Raw genomic sequence first — 20,800 nt, forward strand, 5'->3', positions numbered from 1 at the left:
GACATTAATGAAGATCAGACTTGTAACTAAAAAAAAAACATAAAAAAAGAAGTGTTCATGTTTGCTCTCTATATCTGTGTCTCTATATCTGCTTTTCAAATAAGATCATCTATACCATTTTTTCTAGATTCCACATGTATGCATTAATGTATATTTGTTTTTCTCTTTCTGACTGACTTGACTCTGTATGACAATCTCTAGGTCCATACGCATCTCTATAAGTGACCCAGTTTTTTCCTTTTTATGGCTGAGTAGTATTCCTTTGTATATATGTACAGTCATTTCAGTTGCTCAGTCATTTCCGACTCTTTGCAACCCCATGGAATTCTCGAGGCCAGAATACTGGAATGGGTAGCCTTTCCCTTCTCCAGGGGAATCTTCCCAACCCAGGGATTGAACCCAGGTCTCCTGCATTGCAGGTGGATTCTTTACCAGCTGAATCTGCCCATATATATAAGGGAAGCCCATATATATGTACTGGGCTGGATAATTCTTTGATGTGAGTTACTGTCCTGTACACTGTCAGATGTTTAACAATATATTTGGTCTTGACCTGCTAGATGCTAAGTAGCATCTGCACCCCCACTTGTGAAAATCAAAAATGTCTCCAGACATTGGCAAATGTACCCTGGGGAGAAAAGTGTTAAAGACCCTCTTATCTTGGGCTTTGTTCTTTACAAAGCAGTTCCATCTATGTTACCACATCTGAGAGTCACTATATCTCTGAGAATCAGGAAGGAGCCTGTTCTTTTCTCTCTTTTATACAACTGGTCAAGTGTCAGGAAAATAAATAGAACTTACAGCTGACTTTAAACTTAGAACTCTTTCTTTTATACATTTCTGAGGTCAGGGTAAGAAAGCTCCTTCAGGATGATTGATTTAAAAAGATAGTTACTTGACCCCACCCTAGTAGAGATGTCAGTTCTGAGTTGAGGAATAAAATCCTCATTAAATTGAAGTTTTGACAGAATACTGTTTAACCATTTTGCTATTTTCAGAGTTTGATTCTTCATTTTATTTTGATGACCTTTCATTTCACTGCTTTGAAAGCAAAGTTTAGGTTTCTTAAGTGGCTAGTTTTATTTTTGACCACTAGGGTTTCCAAACCTTTCAAACATTTTATGATGAAGTTCAGTTTAGTTCAGTTCAGTCGCTCAGTCGTGTCCAACTCTCTGCAACCCTATGAATCACAGCACGCCAGGCCTCCCTGTCCATCACCAACTCCCGGAGTTCACTCAAACTCATGTCCATCGAGTCGGTGATGCCATCCAGCCATCTCATTCTCTGTCGTCCCCGTCTCCTCCCACCCCCAATCACGCAGCATCAGACTCTTCCAGTGAGTCAACTCATCGCATGAGGTGACCAGAGTATTGGAGTTTCAGCTTTAGCATCAGTCCTTCCAATGAACACCCAGGATTGATCTCCCTTAGAATGGACTGGTTGGATCTCCTTGCAGTCCAAGGGACTCTCAAGAGTCTTCTCCAGCACCACAGTTCAAAAGCATCAATTCTTCGGCGATCAGCTTTCTTCACAGTCCAAATCTCACATCCATACATGACCACGGGAAAAACCATAGCCTTGACTAGACGGACCTTGGTTGGCAAAGTAATGTCTCTGCTTTTTAATGTACTATCTAGGTTGGTCATAACTTTCCTTCCAAGGAGTAAGCGTCTTTTAATTTCATGACTGCAGTCAGCATCCGCAGTGATTTTGGAGCCCCTAAAAATAAAGTCTGACACTGTTTCCACTGTTTCCCCATCTATTTCCCATGAAGTGATGGGACCAGAAGCCATGATCTTCATTTTCTGAATGTTGAGCTTCAAGCCAAACTTTTCACTGTCCTCTTTCACTTTCATCAAGAGGCTTTTGAATTCCTCTTCACTTTCTGCCATAAGGGTGGTGTCATCTGCATATCTGAGGTTATTGATATTTCTCCCAGGAATCTTGATTCAAGCTTATGCTTCTTCCAGCCCAGCGTTCCTCATGGTGTACTCTACATATAAGTTAAATAAGCAGGGTGACAATATACAACCCTGACATACTCCTTTTCCTATTTGGAACCAGTCCGTTTTTCCATGTCCAGTTCTAACTGTTGCTTCCTGACCTGCATACAGGTTTCTCAAGAGGCAGGTCAGGTGGTCTGCTATTCCCATCTCTTTCAGAATGTTCCACAGTTTGTTGTGATCCACACAGTCAAAGGCTTTGGCATAGTAAATGAAGCAGAAATAGATGTTTTTCTGGAACTCTCTTGCTTTCTCCATGATCCAGCGGATGTTGGCAATTTGATCTCTGGTGCCTCTGCCTTTTCTAAAACCAGCTTGAACATCTGGAAGTTCACGGTTCACATATTGCTGAAGCCTGGCTTGGAAAATTTTAAGCATGCCTTTACTAGCGTGTGAGATGAGTGCAATTGTGCGGTAGTTTGAGCATTCTTTGGCATTGCCTTTCTTTGGGATTGGAATGAAGACTGACCTTTTCCCGTCCTGTGGCCACTGCTGAGTTTTCCAAATTTGCTGGCATATTGAGTGCAGCACTTTCACAGCATCATCTTTCAAGATTTGAAATAGCTCAACTGGAATTCCATCACCTCCACTAGCTTTGTTCGTAGTGATGCTCTCTAAGGCCCACTTGACTTCACATTCCAAGATGTCTGGCTCCAGGTGAGTGATCACGCCATCGTGATTATCTTCATCATGAAGATCTTTTTGTACAGTTCTTCTGTGTATTCTTGCCACCTCTTCTTAATATCTTCTGCTTCTGTTAGGTCCATACCATTTCTGTCCTTTATCGAGCCCATCTTTGCATGAAATGTTCCCTTGATATCTCTAATTTTCTTGAAGAGATCTCTTGTTTTTCCTATTCTGTTGTTTTCCTCTATTTCTTTGCATTGATCGCTGAGGAAGGCTTTCTTATCTCTCCTTGCTATTCTTTGGAACTCTGCATTCAGATGCTATATCTTTCCTTTTCTCCTTTGCTTTTTGCTTCTCTTCTTTTCACAGCTATTTGTAAGCCCTCCTTAGACAGCCATTTTGCTTTTTTGCATTTCTTTTCCATGGGGATGGTCTTGGTCCCTGTCTCCTGTACAATTTCACAAACCTCTGTCCAGAGTTCATCCGGCACTCTATCAGATCTAGTCCCTTAAATCTATTTCTTACTTCCACTGTATAATCATAAGGGATTTGATTTAGGTCATATCTGAATGGTCTAGTGGTTTTCCCTACTTTCTTCAATTTAAGTCTGAATTTGGCAATAAGGACTTCATGATCTGAGCCACAGTCAGCTCCTGGTCTTGTTTTTGCTAACTGTATACAGCTTCTCCATCTTTGGCTGCAAAGAATATAATCAATCTGATTTCGGTGTTGACCATCTGGTGATGTCCATGTGTAGAGTCTTCTCTTGTATTGTTGGAAGAGGGTGTTTGCTATGACCAGTGAGTTCTCTTGGCAAAACTCTATTAGCCTTTGTCCTGCTTCATTTCATGCTCCAAGGCCAAATTTGCCTGTTACTCCTGGTGTTTCTTGACTTCCTACTTTTGCATTCCAGTCCCCTATAATGAAAAGGACATCTTTTTTGGGTGTTAGTTCTAAACGGTCTTGTAGGTCTTCATAGAACTGTTCAGCTTCGGCTTCTTCAGCATTACTGGTTGGGGCATAGACTTGGATTACTGTAATATTGAATGGTTTGCCTTGGAAATGAACAGAAATCATTCTGTCATTTTTAAGATTGCATCCAAGTACTGCATTTCGGACTCTTTTGTTGACCATGATGGCTACTCCATTTCTTCTAAGGGATTCCTGCCCACAGTAGTAGATATAATGGTTATCTGAGTTAAATTCACCCATTCCAGTCCATTTTAGTTCACTGATTCGTAGAATGTCGACGTTCACTCTTGCCATCTCCTGTTTGACAACTTCCAGTTTGCCTTGATTCATGGACCTAACATTCCAGGTTCCTATGCAATATTGCTCTTTATAGCATCGGACCTTGCTTCTATCACCAGTCACATCCACAACTGGGTATTGGTTTTGCTTTGGCTCCATCCCTTCATTCTTTCTGGAGTTATTTCTCCACTGATCTCCAGTAGCATACTGGGCACCTACCGACCCCGGGAATTCCTCATTCAGTATCCTATCATTTTGCCTTTTCATACTGTTCATGGGGTTCTCAAGGCAAGTATACTGAAGTCGTTTGCCATTCCCTTCTGCAGTGGACCACATTCTCTCCACCATGACCCGTCCGTCTTGGGTGGCCCCACACGGCATGGCTTAGTTTCATTGAGTTAGACAGGGCTGTGGTCCATATGATCTGATCAACTAGTTTTCTGTGATTATGATTTCAGTGTGTCTCCCCTCTAATGCCCCCTCGCAATACCTACTGTCTTATTTGGGTTTCTCTTACCTTGGTCATGGAATATCTCTTCACAGCTGTTCCAGCAAAGCGCAGCCGCTGTACCTTACCTTGGACGTGGGGTAGCTCCTCAAACTTGTTCACTTCCTCTTGGGGCTGTGTCATTGTGATAACAGTGTGTATCCAGTGGTCTTTTCCAAGAAAACCAAAATACAATACTGTCTTCATAAACAGAAGTTTGCAGTAATTCTTACTGAGACTAGATCAGAAAGCCAGAAGTACTGAAATATGTATCTGAAAGCACAAACTTTCTGAGACTATAGATAATAGTCTAATTTTCTATTTTATGAAAAGAGAAAAGGTCCTGTGTTGCTTTTAAGTTGGTGGTTAAAGGTAAGGAACTAAAGTTGGCTAAGTAGGGTTAAAATAAACTTGAGATTTTAATTAAATTAAAATACATTTATTTTTTCAGGATGTATTGCTTTGCCTTTGAAATATAATTCAGCTATGCTTAGGTATCAGACTTTAAATTCATCATTTTTGAATTACATGGCAATTAATGTTTGCTGTTGTTTAGTCACTAAGTCATGTCTGACTCTTTTGTGACCCCAAGGACTATAGCCTGCCAGGCTTTCTTCCATGGGGTTTCCCAGGCAAGAATACTGGGGCAGGTTGCCATTTCCTTCTGCAGGGGATCTTTCCAACCCAAGGATCAAACTTGTGTTTCCTGTACTGGCAGGTGGATTCTTTACCTCTGAGCCACCAGGGAAGCCTGATTAATAATAATCAGTAATATTAATTGAGGGCCTACTTTGTGCTGCTACTGAAGCTATTCTAGGAGCTTCAGTCTGGGAAGGCACTGTGCTGAAGCACAGAGCATGGCTAGAGAGTTGCCAAATCTCCCTTTTCTATACGTTTGAAATGTTTTAACATTTTCTGGACATTTGGCCTTATTTAAATTATGTAGCCTCTTTGAATCTCACCTTCCTCATTTCTAAAATGCAGTAATAATATCAACCTTATGTTGTGAAGACAAAATAATATGGAAGCTTAAGATTAAATTAGTATTTAATATATTAATTATATATTATTACTTATTAATTAATTTTGCTGAAGTTGAATGGTTCTCTGAAGACCTACAAGATCTTCTAGAACTAACACCAAAAAATGATGTCCTTTTCATCATAGGAGATTGGAATGCAAAAGTCGGAAGTCAGGAGATACCTGGAGAAACAGACGAGTTTGGCCTTGGAATACAAAATGAAGCAGGGCAAAGGCTGACAGAGTTTTGCCAAGAGAACACACTGGTCATAGCAAATACCGTCTTCCAACAACACAAGAGACAATTTTACCTATGGATAAAACCCTGAAATCAGATTGATTATGTTCTTCGCAGCCAAAGATGGAGAAGCTCTATACAGTGAGCAAAAATAAGACCTGGAGCTGACTGTGGCTCAGATCATGAGTTCCTTATCGTAAAACTCAGAATTAAATTGAAGAAAGTAGGGAAACCATTAGACTATTCAGGTACGATCTAAATCAAATCCCTTACAGTTTTACAGTGGAAGTGACAAATAGATTCAAGGCATTAGATCTGATAGACAAGAGTGCCTGAAGAACTAGGGACAGAGGTTCATAATACTGTACAGGAGGTGGTAACCTAAACCATCCCAAAGAAAAAGAAACATAAGAAGGCAAAGTGATTGTCTGAGGAGGCCTTACAAATAGCTGAGAAGATGAGAGAAGTGAAAAGCAAAGGAGAAAGGGAAAGATATACCCAACTGTTATGCAGAATTCAAAGAACAGCAGGGAGAAACAAGAGATCCTTCTTAAGTGAACAATGCAGAGAAATAGAGAACAATAGAATGGGAAAGACTAGAGATCTCTTAAAAAAACTGGAGATGCCAAGGGAACATTTCATGGAATGATGAGCACAATAAAGGATAGAAATGGCAAGGGCTAACAGAAGCAGAAGAGGTTAAGAAGAGGTGGCAAGAATACCCAGAAGAACTGTACAAAAAAGGTCTTAATGACCCAGATAACCATGATGGTGTGATCACTCACCTAGAGCCAGACATCCTGGAGTGCAAGGTCAAGTGGACTTAGGAAGCTTCACTACAAACAAAGCTAGTGGAGGTGATGGAATTCCAGCTGAGCTATTTCAAGTCCTAAAGGAAGATGCTGTTAAAGTGCTGTACTCAATATGCCAACAAGTTTGAAAAGCTCAGCTGTGGCCATAGGACAGGAAAAAGTCCATTTTCACTCCCAAAGAAGGGCAATGCCAAAGAATGTTCAAACTGTTGGGCAGTTGTGCTCATTTCATATGCTAGTAAGGTAATGCTCAAAATCCTTCAACCTAGGCTTCAACAGTACGTGAAATGAGAACTTCCACATGTATAAGCTGGATTTAGAAAAGACAGAGGAACCAGAGATCAAATTGCCATCGTCTGCAAACTTGTATGCTGGTCAAAAAGCAACAGTTAGAGCTAGACATGGAACAATGGACTGGTTCAAAATTGGGAAAAGAGTACATCTGGCTATATATTGTCACCCTGTTTATTTACAGAGTAAATAAACACCTTGTTTATATGCAGAGTAAATAAACACCCTGTTTATATGCAGAGTACATCATAGGACATGCCAATCTGGATGAATCATAAGTTGGAATCAAGATTGCTGGGAGAAATATCAACAACCTCAGATACGCAGATGATACCACTCTAATGACAGAAGGTGAAGAGGAACTAAAGAACTTCTTAATGAGGATGAAAGAGAAGAGGGAAAAATCTGGTTTAAAATTCAGCATTCAAAAACTTAAGATCATGGCATCCAGTCCCATCATTTCATGGAAATAAAAGGGGAAAAAGTAGAAACAATGACAGATTTTATTTTGGGGGGCTCCAAAAGTTATGACCAACCTAGATAGTATATTAAAAAGCAGAGACATTACTTTGCCAACCGAGGTCTGTCTAGTCAAGGCTATGGTTTTTCCAGTGGTCATGTATGGATGTGAGAGTTGGACTGTGAAGAAAGCTGAGCGCCAAAGAATTGATACTTTTGAACTGTGGTGCTGGAGAAGACTCTTGAGAGTCCCTTGCACTTCAAGGAGATCCAACCAGTCCATTCTAAAGCAGGTCAATCCTGGGTGTTCATTGGAAGGACTGATGCTAAAGCTGAAACTCCAATACTTTGGCCACCTCATGTGACGAGTTGACTTACTGGAAAAGACTCTGATGCTGGGAGGGATTGGGGGCAGGAGGAGAAGAGGACGACAGAGAACGAGCTGGCTGGATGGCATCACCGACTCGATGGACATGAGTTTGAGTGAACTCCGGGAGTTGGTGATGGACAGGGAGGCCTGGCGTGCTGTGATTCATGGGGTTGCAAAGAGTGGGACACGACTGAGCAACTGAACTGAACAAAAATCACTTCAGATGGTGACTGCAGCCATGGAATTAAAAGACACTTGCTTTTTGAAAGAAAAGCTATGACAAACCTAGACAACGTATTAAAAATAAAAAGATAGCACTTTGCCAGCAAAGATTTGTATATTCAAAGCTATGATTTTTCCAGTAGTCATGTACGGATGTGTGAGTTGGACCATAAAGAAGGCTGAGTGCCGAAGAATTGATCCTTTCAAATTGTAGTGCAGGAGAAGACTCTTGAGAGTCCCTTGGACAGCAAGGAGATCAAACTAGCAATACTAAAAGGAAATCAACCCTGAATGTCCATTGGAAGGACTGATGCTGAAGCTGAAGCTCCAATACTTTGGTCACCTGGGGTGAAGAGCTGACCCATTGGAAAAGACCCTGATGCTGAGAAAGATTGAGGGCAGGAGGAGAAGGGGGCAACAGAGAACGAACAGAGAATGAGATGGTTGGATGGCATCACCGATTTAATGGACATGAGTTTGAGCAAACTCCAGGAGATAGTGAAGGACAGGCAAGCCTGGTGTACTGCAGTCCATGAGGTCATAAAGGGTCGGACATAACTTAGAGACTGAACAACAACAACAGCAATTATTTAGTATTAATAATAAATGACATAAAATGAAAATTATGTGACCATAAATATCAATATAAATGTGTTAATCATTATTTTTGAGTATATTGAGTTAGTTTTGAATAATTATGAACATTTTTGATCAACTAGTTGGGTTGATTTTTGAGGATTTCTATATTTTTCTCCAAATTGGGTCTATTTATTTTTTATCTTTTTATTTTTCTGATTTTATTTTTGAGTGCTAATGTTACTTCCCTATCCTTAAACAATCATGTGAATGGAAACCTAGATTTGAAACAAATATCATTGGAGAATTGGTGTCTAGAACTTGTATATCACTGATGATGTTTATTTGGGGAATGATTTCAGGACTGCAGGTGATGATGGCATTTTAAAAATTATTTTAAAAATTAGATTTATTTTTTATTCAGGTAATACTGATTTATGTAACATTATATGTTTCATATATTCAACATTAATATTTCTACTTCTGTATACAGTATAGCACTATTATATTTCTACTTCTGTATACAGTATAATTTCCATCTATCACCATATAGTTGACCTCTTTACCCATTTCACCCTCCATATCCTCCCTTAACCACTACTCTAATCTCTGTATTTATGCATTTCTTTTTGTTTGGTTTGTCCATTTATTTTTATTCATTTTTATATAATATTATACATATGAGTGACATTATATGTCTTTGTGCATCAGATTTATTTCATTTAGCATAATGCTGTCAAGGTCCATTCATGTTGTTTCAGATGGTAAGCTTTCATTGTTTTTATGGCTGAGTAGTATTCCATTGTGTGTGTGTTTATATATATGACTTCATACATGCATATATATATCTATATATACACACATACAATGAACTACTACTCAGCCATAAAAACGATATCTTGCAGTTTTTCTCAGGTGACACTAGTGATAAAGAATCCATCTGCCAATACCTGCAATGAAGGAGACATGGGTTCGATTCCTGGGTTGGAAAGATCCCCAGGAGTAGGAAATGGTAACCCACTCCAGTATTCTTGCCTGGAAAATCCCATGGACAGAGGACTGGCGGGCTATAGTCCATTGGGTCACAAAAAGTAGGACACAACTAAACGATTGAGTAGATAGACACACATAAACTTCTTCATCTGTTCATTCAGTGATGGGAACTTCAGTTATTTTCATATCTCAGCAATCATACATAATGTGATGAACATAAGGGTGCATGCATGTATCTTTTCAAACGTGTTTTCATGCTGCGTGCTAAGTTGCTTCAGTTGTGTCTGACTCTTTGCAATCCTATGGAGCATAGCCCACCAGATACCTCGGTCCATGAGTTTCTCCAGGTAAGAATACTGGAGTGGATTGCCATGCCTTCTTTCAAGGGAATCTTCCCAACCCAGAAATTGAACCAGTGTCTATTATGTCTCTTGCATTGGCAGGCAATTTCTTTACCATTAGTGCCACCTGGTGTTTTCATGTTCTTGGATAACTGGATCATATGGTAATTCTATTCTTAATTTTTTGAGGAACCTCCACACTGTTTTCCATAGTGGCTGCATCAATTTACATTCCTATCAACAGTGTACAAGGGTTCCCTTATCTTCACATCATCACCAACACTTGTTATAGCTTGTCTTTTTTTGTGATGTTCAGTTCAGTTCAGCCGCTCAGCCTTGTCCGACTCTCTGCGACCCCATGAATCACAGCACGCCAGGCCTCCCTGTCCATCACCAGCTCCCGGAGTTCACTCAAACTCATGTCCATCGAGTCGGTGATGCCATCCAGCCATCTCATTCTCGGTCGTCCCCTTCTCCTCCTTCCCCCAATCCTTCCCAGCATCAGAGTCTTTTCCAGTGAGTCAACTCTTCTCATGAGGTGGCCAAAGTATTGGAGTTTCAGCTTTAGTATCAGTCCTTCGAATGAACACCCAGGATTGACCTCCTTTAGAATGGACTGGTTGGATCTCCTTGCAGTCCAAGGGACTCTCAAGAGTCTTCTCCAGCACCACAGTTCAAAAGCATCAATTCTTTGGCGCTCAGCTTTCTTCACAGTCCAACTCTCACATCCATACATGACCACAGGAAAAACCGTAGCCTTGACTAGACGGATCTTGGCTGGCAAAGTAATGGCTCTGCTTTTTACTGTGCTGTCTAGGTTAGTCATAACTTTTCTTCCAAGGAGCAAGTGTCTTTTAATTTCATGGATGAGACACAGAAAGTGAATACGTAGAAATACGCAGTGTGTCAGATGTTGAGAATTGCTTGGAGACAGATAGAAACAAGAGAAAAGAAATGGTGATGCACCAGAACAAAGGAGAGAGGACTGAAATGAATAAAATTAGAAGTGAGAGAAGTTACAACCAATATCACAGAAATGCAAACAATCATAAGAAAATACTGAGAACAATTATATGACAACAAATTGGGCCATTTAAAAGAAGCATATCATCTTCCAAGACTGAATCAGGAAAAACAGAAAAATCTGAGTAGACCAGTTAATAGTAATGAAACTGAGTGAATAATTTAAAAACTATCAATAAGCTAAAGTCAAAGACCAGAAAGCTTCACGGGTGAACTTTACCAATATTTAAAGAGTTAACATCAAGGGAATGAATGCTTCCAAACTCATTCTATGAGGCCAGCATTACCCAGATACCAAAACCAAAGATACACACACACAAATTTATAGGCCAATATCCCTGACGAGCACAGATGCAAACTGTTCAACAAAATGTTAGCAAATCAAATTTAACAATGCACTGAAAGAATTATGCATTAGGATCAAGTAGGATTTATTCCAGGGATACGAGGATGGTTCAGTACTTGCAAATCAGTCAGTGTGACACACCACATAACATTAATAAGAATCACATGATCATGTCAATAGATATAGAAAAAAACATTTGACGAAATTCATCATCCATTCATGATAAAAACTCTACAAATTTGGTGTAATGGGAACATACCTTAACATAATAAAGCCTATTTATAACAAAGCTAACATCATGCTCAACATTAAAGCATTTTCTCTAAGATCACATTTTTTAGTAGCATATGGTTTAGTCTCCACATGTTTGCAATTTTCCCATTTTCTTCCTGTATTTGATTTCCAGTTTTATACTACTGTGTTCAGAAAAATACTTAACGTTATTTCTATCATCTTAAATTTGTTGAGTCTTGGTTTTTTCCCCCTGGTATGTGATCTTTTCTAGAAAATGTTCTATATGCACTTGAAAAGAATGTGTGTTCTTCTGTTTTTGGTTGAAATGTTCTGTAGACATTAATTTCAACTTCAATTTATGTCTCACTGCTTCCTTATTGATCTTTTGTCTGGGTGATCTGTCTATTGATGTAACTTAGCTGTTAAAGTCCTCTAATTTTATAATATTATTATCAGTTTCTTCCTTTATGTCTGTAAATGTTTGCTATATTAGGTGCACATATGTTAATGAATGATATTCCTCTTTTTGTATTGATCTCGTTATCATTATATAATGCCCTATTTTGTCTTTTGTTATAGACTTTGTCTCAGTCTTGCTCTCTGAAATGTATTGAGTGTTCCCACACCCAGGAGAAGGGGGTGACAGAGGATGAGATGGTTGGATGGCATCACTGACTCAATGGACATGAATTTGAGCAAACCCTGGGAAATAGTGTAGGACAGGGAAGCCTGGAGTGCTGCAGTTTTTGGGGTCACAAAGAGTGGGACACGACTTAGCAACTGAACAACAAAACACCCAGGCTCAGGCTAGGTGCTTACAGACACAGTGCCTTTGTTGCACCCAACAACTCCATGGGGTACTATTATTATCCTTCCCATTCTACAGATTTGGAAATGGGGGATCAGAGAGTATAACTTGCTCATGATCAGAATGCTGGCATTCAGCAGGATACAAATCCAAGTCTTACTAACTCAGGGTTTTTCAACCTCAACACTATTGATACATTGGACCAGAAAATTCCTTGTTCTGGGGACCATTCTGTTCACTGTACAATGCTTCCCAAAGTCACTGGGGTCCACTCACAAGATGCCAATGCCAGTCCCCACCCCATGGAGTGTCGAAAACCAAAAATGTCTCTAGATAAGACCAGATGTGCCCAGCGGGGCGGGGTAAAATCCGCTTGTTTAAAAACCACTGCCCTGACATGAGGGTGGGGGAGGTGGGAGAAATTGCAGACATCATCATTATTATAGAGGATGAGGGACTGTGTTGTTAGGGAAGATTCTGAATGCTGATATCAACCTCTGACCCAATCTGGAAATTCTGCTTTATGATGAAAAGGACAAAGCCTGTTCATTCATTCTTTCATTCAGTAGACGTTGCTGAGCACCCATTAAGTACCAAACGCTGATCTAACCTTTGAGGAGAAAGCAAGGAACAAAACAAAAATTCCTGTCCTCACAGAGGTTACATTCAAGGTAATACGTGAACAAGTGAAACATGTGGTATCCCAGATAATGATAAAGGCCATAGCAACAGAGTATGCAGGTGGGCCAGGGTGGGTATAGGAATACTGGTGGGGACTTACAATGTTAAATAAGGTGGCCCTCACTCAGAAGGTGACATTTGAGCAGAGACTCACAATAGGGGAGTGATTGAGGTCAGCTGAAGTCTCAGGGAAGAATGTTGCACAGGGAATAGTAAGTGCCAAGGCCCTGGGGCCTCTGGCAGGTTGAGGATTAGTAAGTGCAATCAGAGTGGAATTAGGAGGTGGTGATGAGGTCAGAGTGTTGGTGGAAGGAACAGTGTGTGTGATGTCCACAGTCACTTTACTATTGTTCAGCATCTAAGTTGTAGCTGATTCTTTGCAGCCTCATGGACTGCAGCATGTTAGGCTCCGCTGTTCTTCACTATCTCTCAGAGTTTGCTCAAACACATGTCCATTGAGTCAGTGACGCCATTTGACTGTCTCATCTTCTGCTGCCCTCTTCTCTTTTTGCCTTCAGTCTTTCCAAGTATCAGGGTCTTTTCCAATGAGTTGGCTCTTCATATCAAGTGGCCAAAATATTGGATCTTCAGCTTCAGCATCAGTTCTTCCAGTGAATCTTCAGAGCTGATTTCCTTTAGGACAGACTGGTTTGATCTCTTTGCAGTCACTTAGCTAAGGCCATTTCTAGTAGCAGTGCTAGATGCAAGCTTGGATTTTGGCGCTCTCCTTTCCAGCTGGGTCAGGTTGCACAAGCCACTTTCTCCTCTGTATGGGCTCTGTCCTAGAACCAGGACCTCACCTGAGTTTGTGACTCACCTGGCTGGACCAATGCTTGCAAGATATGGGAAGGTGGAGAGTGCAAGTGGTGGGGTATAAGTGGAGCAAGTCTGCCGGCTCCCAGCTGTGTCAAATGGTCCTGTCCTGAGCACAGTCTCGTCTTGGCCTCTCCCATGGTAGAAACAGCAGGATGTTGATCTCATTCCTCCTCCTGCTCCTTGCTACAACTTGCGTGGCCTCCGTGGGTGTCGGACTATGGGTCATCGGCAACCACTTCCTCACCACAGACATCCCTGCTGCCATCAGCCATCCAGTGAGACTGTGGGTCCTCAACTGCATCTTCCAGCTTTTGATCACATGGGTGAGTTTTGTGTTTTGTTTGTTCCCTCCTCCAGAGACTAATATCCCTGGGTCAGGAAGATCCCCTGGAGAAGGAAATGGCAACCCATTTCAGTGCTCTTGCCTGGAAAATCCCATGGACGGAGGAGCCTGGCAGGCCTTTGCAATCCACGGGGTTGCAAAGAGTCGGACATGACTGAGCAACTTCACTTTCTTTCCAGAGAATTAAGAGTGGGATTAGGAAAACAACAGGCTGCCCTGGTGATTTAGACAGTAAAGAATCCACCTGCCAGTGCAGGAGACCTGGATTCAGTCCTTGGGTCAGGAAGCTCCCTTGGAGAAGGGAATGGCTGCCCATTCCAATATTCTTGCCTGGAGAATCCCATGGACAGAAGAGCCTGGTGGGCTACAGTTCATGGGGTCGCAAAGAGTCAGACATGACTGAGCAACCAACACTAACTAGAAAAAGGACATACCAGTAGCTTTCAGCTAAATTAACAGTCACATCATGGCTGTGGAGGCTGACAGCGTATTACCAAACCTGAAGATTTTCTATTGGATAACATGGTTCTTAACCTCTTCCTGATGTTTTTCAAGCTGGCCTAGGCTAAGAGTCACAACATTCCAAAAATGATTCACTTCCTCAGATAACAGAAATTCCACCCCACTGCCTGTCTTATTTTCTCCATGGCATCCACCATACTGTGGAGTGGTGAAGACAGGGATAATTGTTCTGAATCTGGGGCCCGTGTTGGCTACCTGCTACCTAGAACCAGCCAACCACAAAATAAAGAGATGCAGCAGATGAGTAAATGAGTAGAGATGAGTGCAACTCCAGAATGTGACTTTTTGGAGAACTATTTTGTTGCTTTTGAGAGATGGAAAACTCTTTCTGTAATATAGTCAGGTTCTGCTCATTGTTGCTGGTTTGTATAATTTAATCAAATACTTGTAAGTAGATCATGGCGAGGATTGTGTAAATATTGCCAATTAGGATTTGCTGTGATTTTCTAAAGGGCTGATGGAGATTGAATACAGAAGATACATTTTAGTCTCTGACTTCATGAAAAGTGATGGCAAGCACTTGTTCTCAATGTAACCTTGATGGAGGAGAACTCAGGGGCCAATTTTCTTACCTATAGGGTCAGCTTGTACGAGATGGGATGGTTCAGTCCTGTGGTTTTCCTGGCCTTGACTCTCATATATACAATGACTCAATTTCCTCATCTGCAGGATCAGGGAAAATAAAAGACCCAGCTTCACAGCACTTGGTGGGTACGTAATGAGTTAATCTACCCAGAGTGGACTTTATGTACCCAGTACAGAGTAAACCATCCATAAATCTTAGCCTTATTGCTATTTTTTAATATTTTTTTCTACAAAGTTGTGTAACTGCTATGTGTCATTCTCCCTTTCCAGCTCTGAGGATTAGTGATGGGTGAGAGAAATAAAGCCCCAGACAGAGGTGACTTTCAGGCAGTCTGAACACTCATGGCAGTGCCGGGTGGGGAGTCAGCAATAAATAAGCAAACTTACTACAAATAAACCAAATGACAAAGTGGCAGGTGCTGTGAGGAGAGTAAAACAGTAGGGCTACAGTAGAGTATAGTAGGGTTTCTTAACCTGGAGTTCCTAGAACTCCCAAGGGTAACAGAATGCAAAGAGTCCATGAGTTTGGATGGGGTGGAAATTGCCCCATTTTCACTTAACCTCTAATGCAAATGTGGTATTTCCTTCCATCATGCATGAAGGGAACAAATCACCATTGGGACAGCAGAACCCTCAACTTTGTCAGCAAGAGGAATCACGGATATTCTCAGAGCCTATTACAGGCATAGAAGATTGCAAACAATTGCGTGTGTACCTTGTTCTTTTGAAATTATGATAGTATTAGACCAGCCACTAGGTCTTCTATTTAGTATGTTAATAAGGAAGTACTGAAGGTATAACTATTATAGCATACATTTACTCTAATATTTTGATAACTATATTTCAGTTCAGTCGCTCAGTCGTGTCCGACTCTCCGCGACCCCATGAATCACAGCACACCAGGCCTCCCTGTCCATCACCAACTCCCGGAGTTCACTCAAACTCATGTCCACAGAGTCGGTGATGCCATCCAGCCATCTCATTCTCGGTCGTCCCCTTCTCCTCCCGCCCCCAACCTTTCCCAGCATCAGAGTCTTTTCCAGTGAGTCAACTCTTCTCATGAGGTGGCCAAAGTATTGGAGTTTCAGCTTTAGCATCAGTCCTTCCAATGAACACCCAGGATTGATCTCCTCTAGAATGGACTGGTTGGATCTCCTTGCAGTCCAAGGGACTCTCAAGAGTCTTCTCCAGCACCACAGTTCAAAAGTATCAATTCTTCGGCGCTCAGCTTTCTTCACAGTCCAACTCTCACATCCATACATGACCACAGGAAAAACCATAGCCTTGACTAGACGGACCTTTGTTGGCAAAGTAATGTCTCTGCTTTTTAATATACTATCAAGGTTGGTCATAACTTTCCTTCCAAGGAGTAAGCGTCTTTTAATTTCCTGGCTTCAGTCAGCATCTGCAGTGATTTTGGAGCAGTAAAATGTAATTATCCGATGTATTTTATTTTATATATTCAAATGTATTCTATGAAAAGGCCACAGACTTTGCTAAAAGCCAAAATGCCCTTGGGACAGAAAAGGATGAGGAAGCACTGGAAAGACAGTGCCCGGGGGAGAGCCCACATTACTTGTTTATGTTTTTTATCATGCAAACTTACAGACGTAACCAACGACACAGAATAGTATAAAGAAGCCTCAGACATTCCACTCATAGCATTCATGATTACTGATTCCCAACCAACCCTCATTCCCGTTTCCTCATAAGTAGATCCCAGATATCATATTATTTTATCTAAAAATATTTCTGTAGGTATCTCTAAAAAACAAGACCTCCCTCTGTCCCACCGTCCCTTTAAAAAAACATAACCACTATGCAATTTTCACTCTTAAAAATAGCAGCAGATGCTTAGGATGGCCATGATGACTAGAATGGTCCAGAAAGTCCTCCCTGGGAAGAGACTACACATGCAGGCTGAGGTGGGAGCCTTTCCAGGGTCCCTTGAGGGGTGACCAGAGCCTGGTTTGTGGGGCTGGGTGTCAGAGGAGAGAGGATTGAGAGGTGCTGGTACTGGAGCAGTGAGGGCCTCAGTGAGGATAGATTTTCTGCAGCTGATGGAGGCACAGCGGGGGACTTGTAGGCTTGTGGTCCCGTCTGCCGCCACTCTGCGGAGGGTACTGCGGTGATAGAGCCCTGGCACAGCACACTCTGAAACCCTTCTCATCCCATTTCCTTTTCTGTCACCAACAGGGGATGATTTTTGAGAAACTGAGAATCTGCGCTATGCCCCAGTTTGTCCGTTTCTTTCATGATTTGCCGCCACTAAGGAAGCATCCGGATGTGGTGGTCAAGGACCTCTGGTTTGGGACGATCCCTGTGAAGCTGTACCAGCCCAAGGCATCTGCAAGCGGTCTCAGGCCTGGCATTGTGTTCTACCATGGCGGCGGGGGCATCCTAGGAAGCTTGAGTAAGAGTCCTTTCCTTAGATCCCTTGCCTGGAGTGTGATGTCCCAGAGCACAGCCGGGTGGACACACCTTTCAGCAGGAGGTGGCATTCCTATCATCTTCCCGGGCTCTCAAAGCTGCTGTTATGACCAGGGGACACCAGGACAGTTACCAGGGCCCAGATCATATACATATGTATATATATCGTACACATATATTAAGGGTTTCTCTGGTGGCTCAGATGGTAAAGCATCTGCCTGCAATGCGGGAAACCCGGGTTTGATCCCTGGGTTGAGAAGATCCCCTGGAGAAGGAAATGGCAATGCACTCCAGTACTCTTGCCTGGAAAATTCCATGGACAGAGGAGCCTGGTAGGCTACAGTCCATGGGGTCACAAAGAGTCAGACATGACTGAGTGACTTCACTTTCTCTCTCTCTCTCTCTCTATATATATATATATATATACACACACACAAATAATTTATACAACATAAAATTCACCATTTTAAAGTGTACAATTCGGTGGTATTTAGTACATTCAAATATGTGACCACCACCTCTATTTAGTTGTAAATAAGGATTAAAAACAATGAAAACACAAGTGTGTTTCAAAATAAGTACTGCTTGAGACAAATTTCTGGTACAGACAGACAGGAGGACCAAAGAGTAGAGGAAAATTAGTGAGGGGGGAAATGAGTGCAAAATTGGGTCAATGTTATTATATATCTTAATTTTTTCCATTGTGGAGAAATTAGGGAGAAAAACCACCTTTATATAGTACTTCTTGATCTGTGGAATGCCAGGGTCCCTTTGCTGTAGACGTTGAGAATAAGGGATTTAATACAACTGTGGTTTTGTTTTGGTTTGCATAACCAATGATAGTGAGCCAATATTTATTTGTTGACATTATTAATATTAATATTTACATGGCAGATACTATGGAATCTGTGTAGATGCATAACCTTTTTTGTAAATTTTTTTTTAATTGTGGTAAAAGCCACGTAATAGAAAACATATTTATTGGTACAGTTCAGTGGCACTAAATACACCCACATTGCCGTACAACTCTCACCATCATCCATTTCCTGAATGTTTCACCTTCCTAAACTGGATGGCATCACTGACTCTGTGGACATGGGTTTGGGTGAACTCCGGGAGTTGGTGATGGACAGGGAGGCCTGGCGTGCTGTGATTCATGGGGTCGCGGAGAGTCGGACACGACTGAGCGACTGAACTGAACTGAACTGAACTGAAACTGAATCTCTGTCCCCATTAAGCACTTAGTCCTCCTTTCTCCTCCCACCACCCCTCTGGACCCTGGCATCTACCAGTGTACCTTCTGATTCTGTGAATTTGACTATTCTATATTCTATGTACCTCATGTAAGTGGAATCAAACAGTATTTGTCTGCACCTAAAATATATTGGAAAGCATCTCATCTAAGTCCCCAACAACCCTATCACTGTCATTATATCCATTTTACAGAAAAGGAAATGAAGCCTGAGGGAGGTGAAGGGACCTGCCGGGTACAACTTGCAGTTCAGTTCAATCGCTCAGTCATGTCTGACTCTTTGCGACCCCATGAATCACAGCACGCCAGGCCTCCCTGTCCATCACCAACTCCCGGAGTTCACTCAAACTCATGTCCATCGAGTCGGTGATGCCATCCAGCCATCTCATCCTTTGTCGTCCCCTTCTCTTCCTGCCCCCAATCCCTCCCAGCATCAGAGTCTTTTCCAGTGAGTCAACTCTTTGCATGAGGTGGCCAAAGTATTGGAGTTTCAGCTTTAGCATCAGTCCTTCCAGTGAACACACAGGACTGATCTCCTTTAGAATGGACTGGTTGGATCTCCTTGCAGTCCAAGGGACTCTCAAGAGTCTTCTCCAGCACCACAGTTCAAAAGCATCAATTCTTCGGCGCTCAGCTTTCTTCACAGTCCAACTCTCACATCCATACATGACCACGGGAAAAACCATTGCCTTGACTAGACGGACCTTTGTTGGCAAAGTAATGTCTCTGCTTTTTACTCTGCTGTCTAGGTTGGTCATAACTTTCCTTCCAAGGAGTAAGCGTCTTTTAATTGCATGGCTGCAATCACCATCCGCAGTGATTTTGGAGCCCCAAAAAACAAAGTCTTACACTGTTTCCACTGTTTCTCCATCTATTTCCCATGAAGTGATGGTACAACTTTAGGTCAAGCCAAAATGAGGAAAACTTTTGGGGATCTGAACTCAGGTCTGAATCCATAGCTCACCCACTGAACTTCTGTACTCCATGGTCAGACATCTTCTCAGATGCTGCAAATGCACTGTAGAATCAATAGGGTTGCAGGTGTAGGGTGGGGGTGAGTCTTAGAGAAAGCTGTTGAGACAGTTCAACAGAGGAGAGTGAGAAAGTAGAGAGGAAGGCTGACTACAGCTGGAGGAAAATATGCAAAACCTTGTTAGAATCAACCCAGTCCTTTGACCTCTGAGGTTATCCTTAAGAAGGGGCAGGTGAGGATGGCTGGCAAAAGGAGCCCACTAACCTCCCTAGCTTGAATGTTTCAAACCTTTTATTTTTTTAGAAACACACCATGGCATATGCTGTAACTTGTGCAAGAAGAGTGATGCAGTGGTTCTAGCAGTTGGGTGAGTAAGGCAAGGATGCGGACATGCTGGGATTCCAGGAGCCCCAGGGGCAATAAAGGGGAGGGAGCCAGGAGTCTGTGGCAGGCAGGTGTTGAGGGACGCCAGGAGCACAGGATGGGCTGTGAGATGACGGTGAGCAGGAGGGCAGGGAAGAGAGAGGGGAAGGGAGAAGCAGGGAGAGGCAGAGATGGGGCATTCCTCCTGCGGGTGGCCCTTAGGTATCTTTAAAGGATGCCTTTAGAGCATTGCATCATCTGGAAACTGGATAGGGGGTGGTATTTGCAAGTACATCTGCGTGATCTTTGCAAAGTACATCTGGGGCAGAACTTCACTACCAGGGCATGTCTGGGTGGAACACTGTACGTGGAGCAGAACAGCCCTGCACCTTTTACACACTGAGTACCTCCCTCCACCAAATGCACACAATGCCCTGCACTGTAACCAGGACAACCTCAAACATTGCCACATCATTTCCAAGTGCTCCAGAGAGGGAGGTCCACCCTGGTGAGACCCACTGAAGGAAGCAGGAAAAATGAAAACACCAGTGTCTCTCCTAACTGATCTGGGTGGGTCACCACATGACCTGGAACCTGGAGAGATCCTCCCTGGGTCTCCTGCCTGCTGCCTGACACATCATCACCCAGGGCCTGGGTGGTTCCTTCTGATCAAGCTCTTCCTGCAATTCCATTTAAATGCACATGCCAGGAAGAGATATCCACTGCCAGCATCT

The 20,800-nt window shown here is 42.2% G+C and overlaps 1 protein-coding gene across 6 annotated transcripts in view; it reads left to right on the forward strand.

Annotated features, from left to right (window-relative positions):
- Positions 1–20,800, forward strand: part of AADACL3 (arylacetamide deacetylase like 3) — a 109,711-nt gene that overhangs the window by 84,217 nt on the left and 4,694 nt on the right. For 5 of the 6 annotated variants that reach the window (XM_055419234.2, XM_055419232.2, XM_055419231.2 and 2 more), the window contains 3 exons: positions 13,741–13,921; positions 17,245–17,461; positions 20,007–20,070. In XM_055419234.2, coding sequence (XP_055275209.2) covers positions 13,751–13,921; positions 17,245–17,461; positions 20,007–20,070 — 452 coding nt within the window. In that variant the 5' untranslated portion in view covers positions 13,741–13,750. Of the gene's footprint in view, positions 1–13,250; positions 13,922–17,244; positions 17,462–20,006; positions 20,071–20,800 lie in introns of those variants that run through there. The other variant, XM_055419233.2, reaches the window with a different exon arrangement.

This window comes from Moschus berezovskii, chromosome 17 (genome assembly GCF_049115385.1).
Source record: "Moschus berezovskii isolate FMDL1 chromosome 17, NW_MosBer_1.0, whole genome shotgun sequence".
In the NCBI taxonomy this organism is placed as follows: Eukaryota; Metazoa; Chordata; class Mammalia; order Artiodactyla; family Moschidae; genus Moschus; species Moschus berezovskii.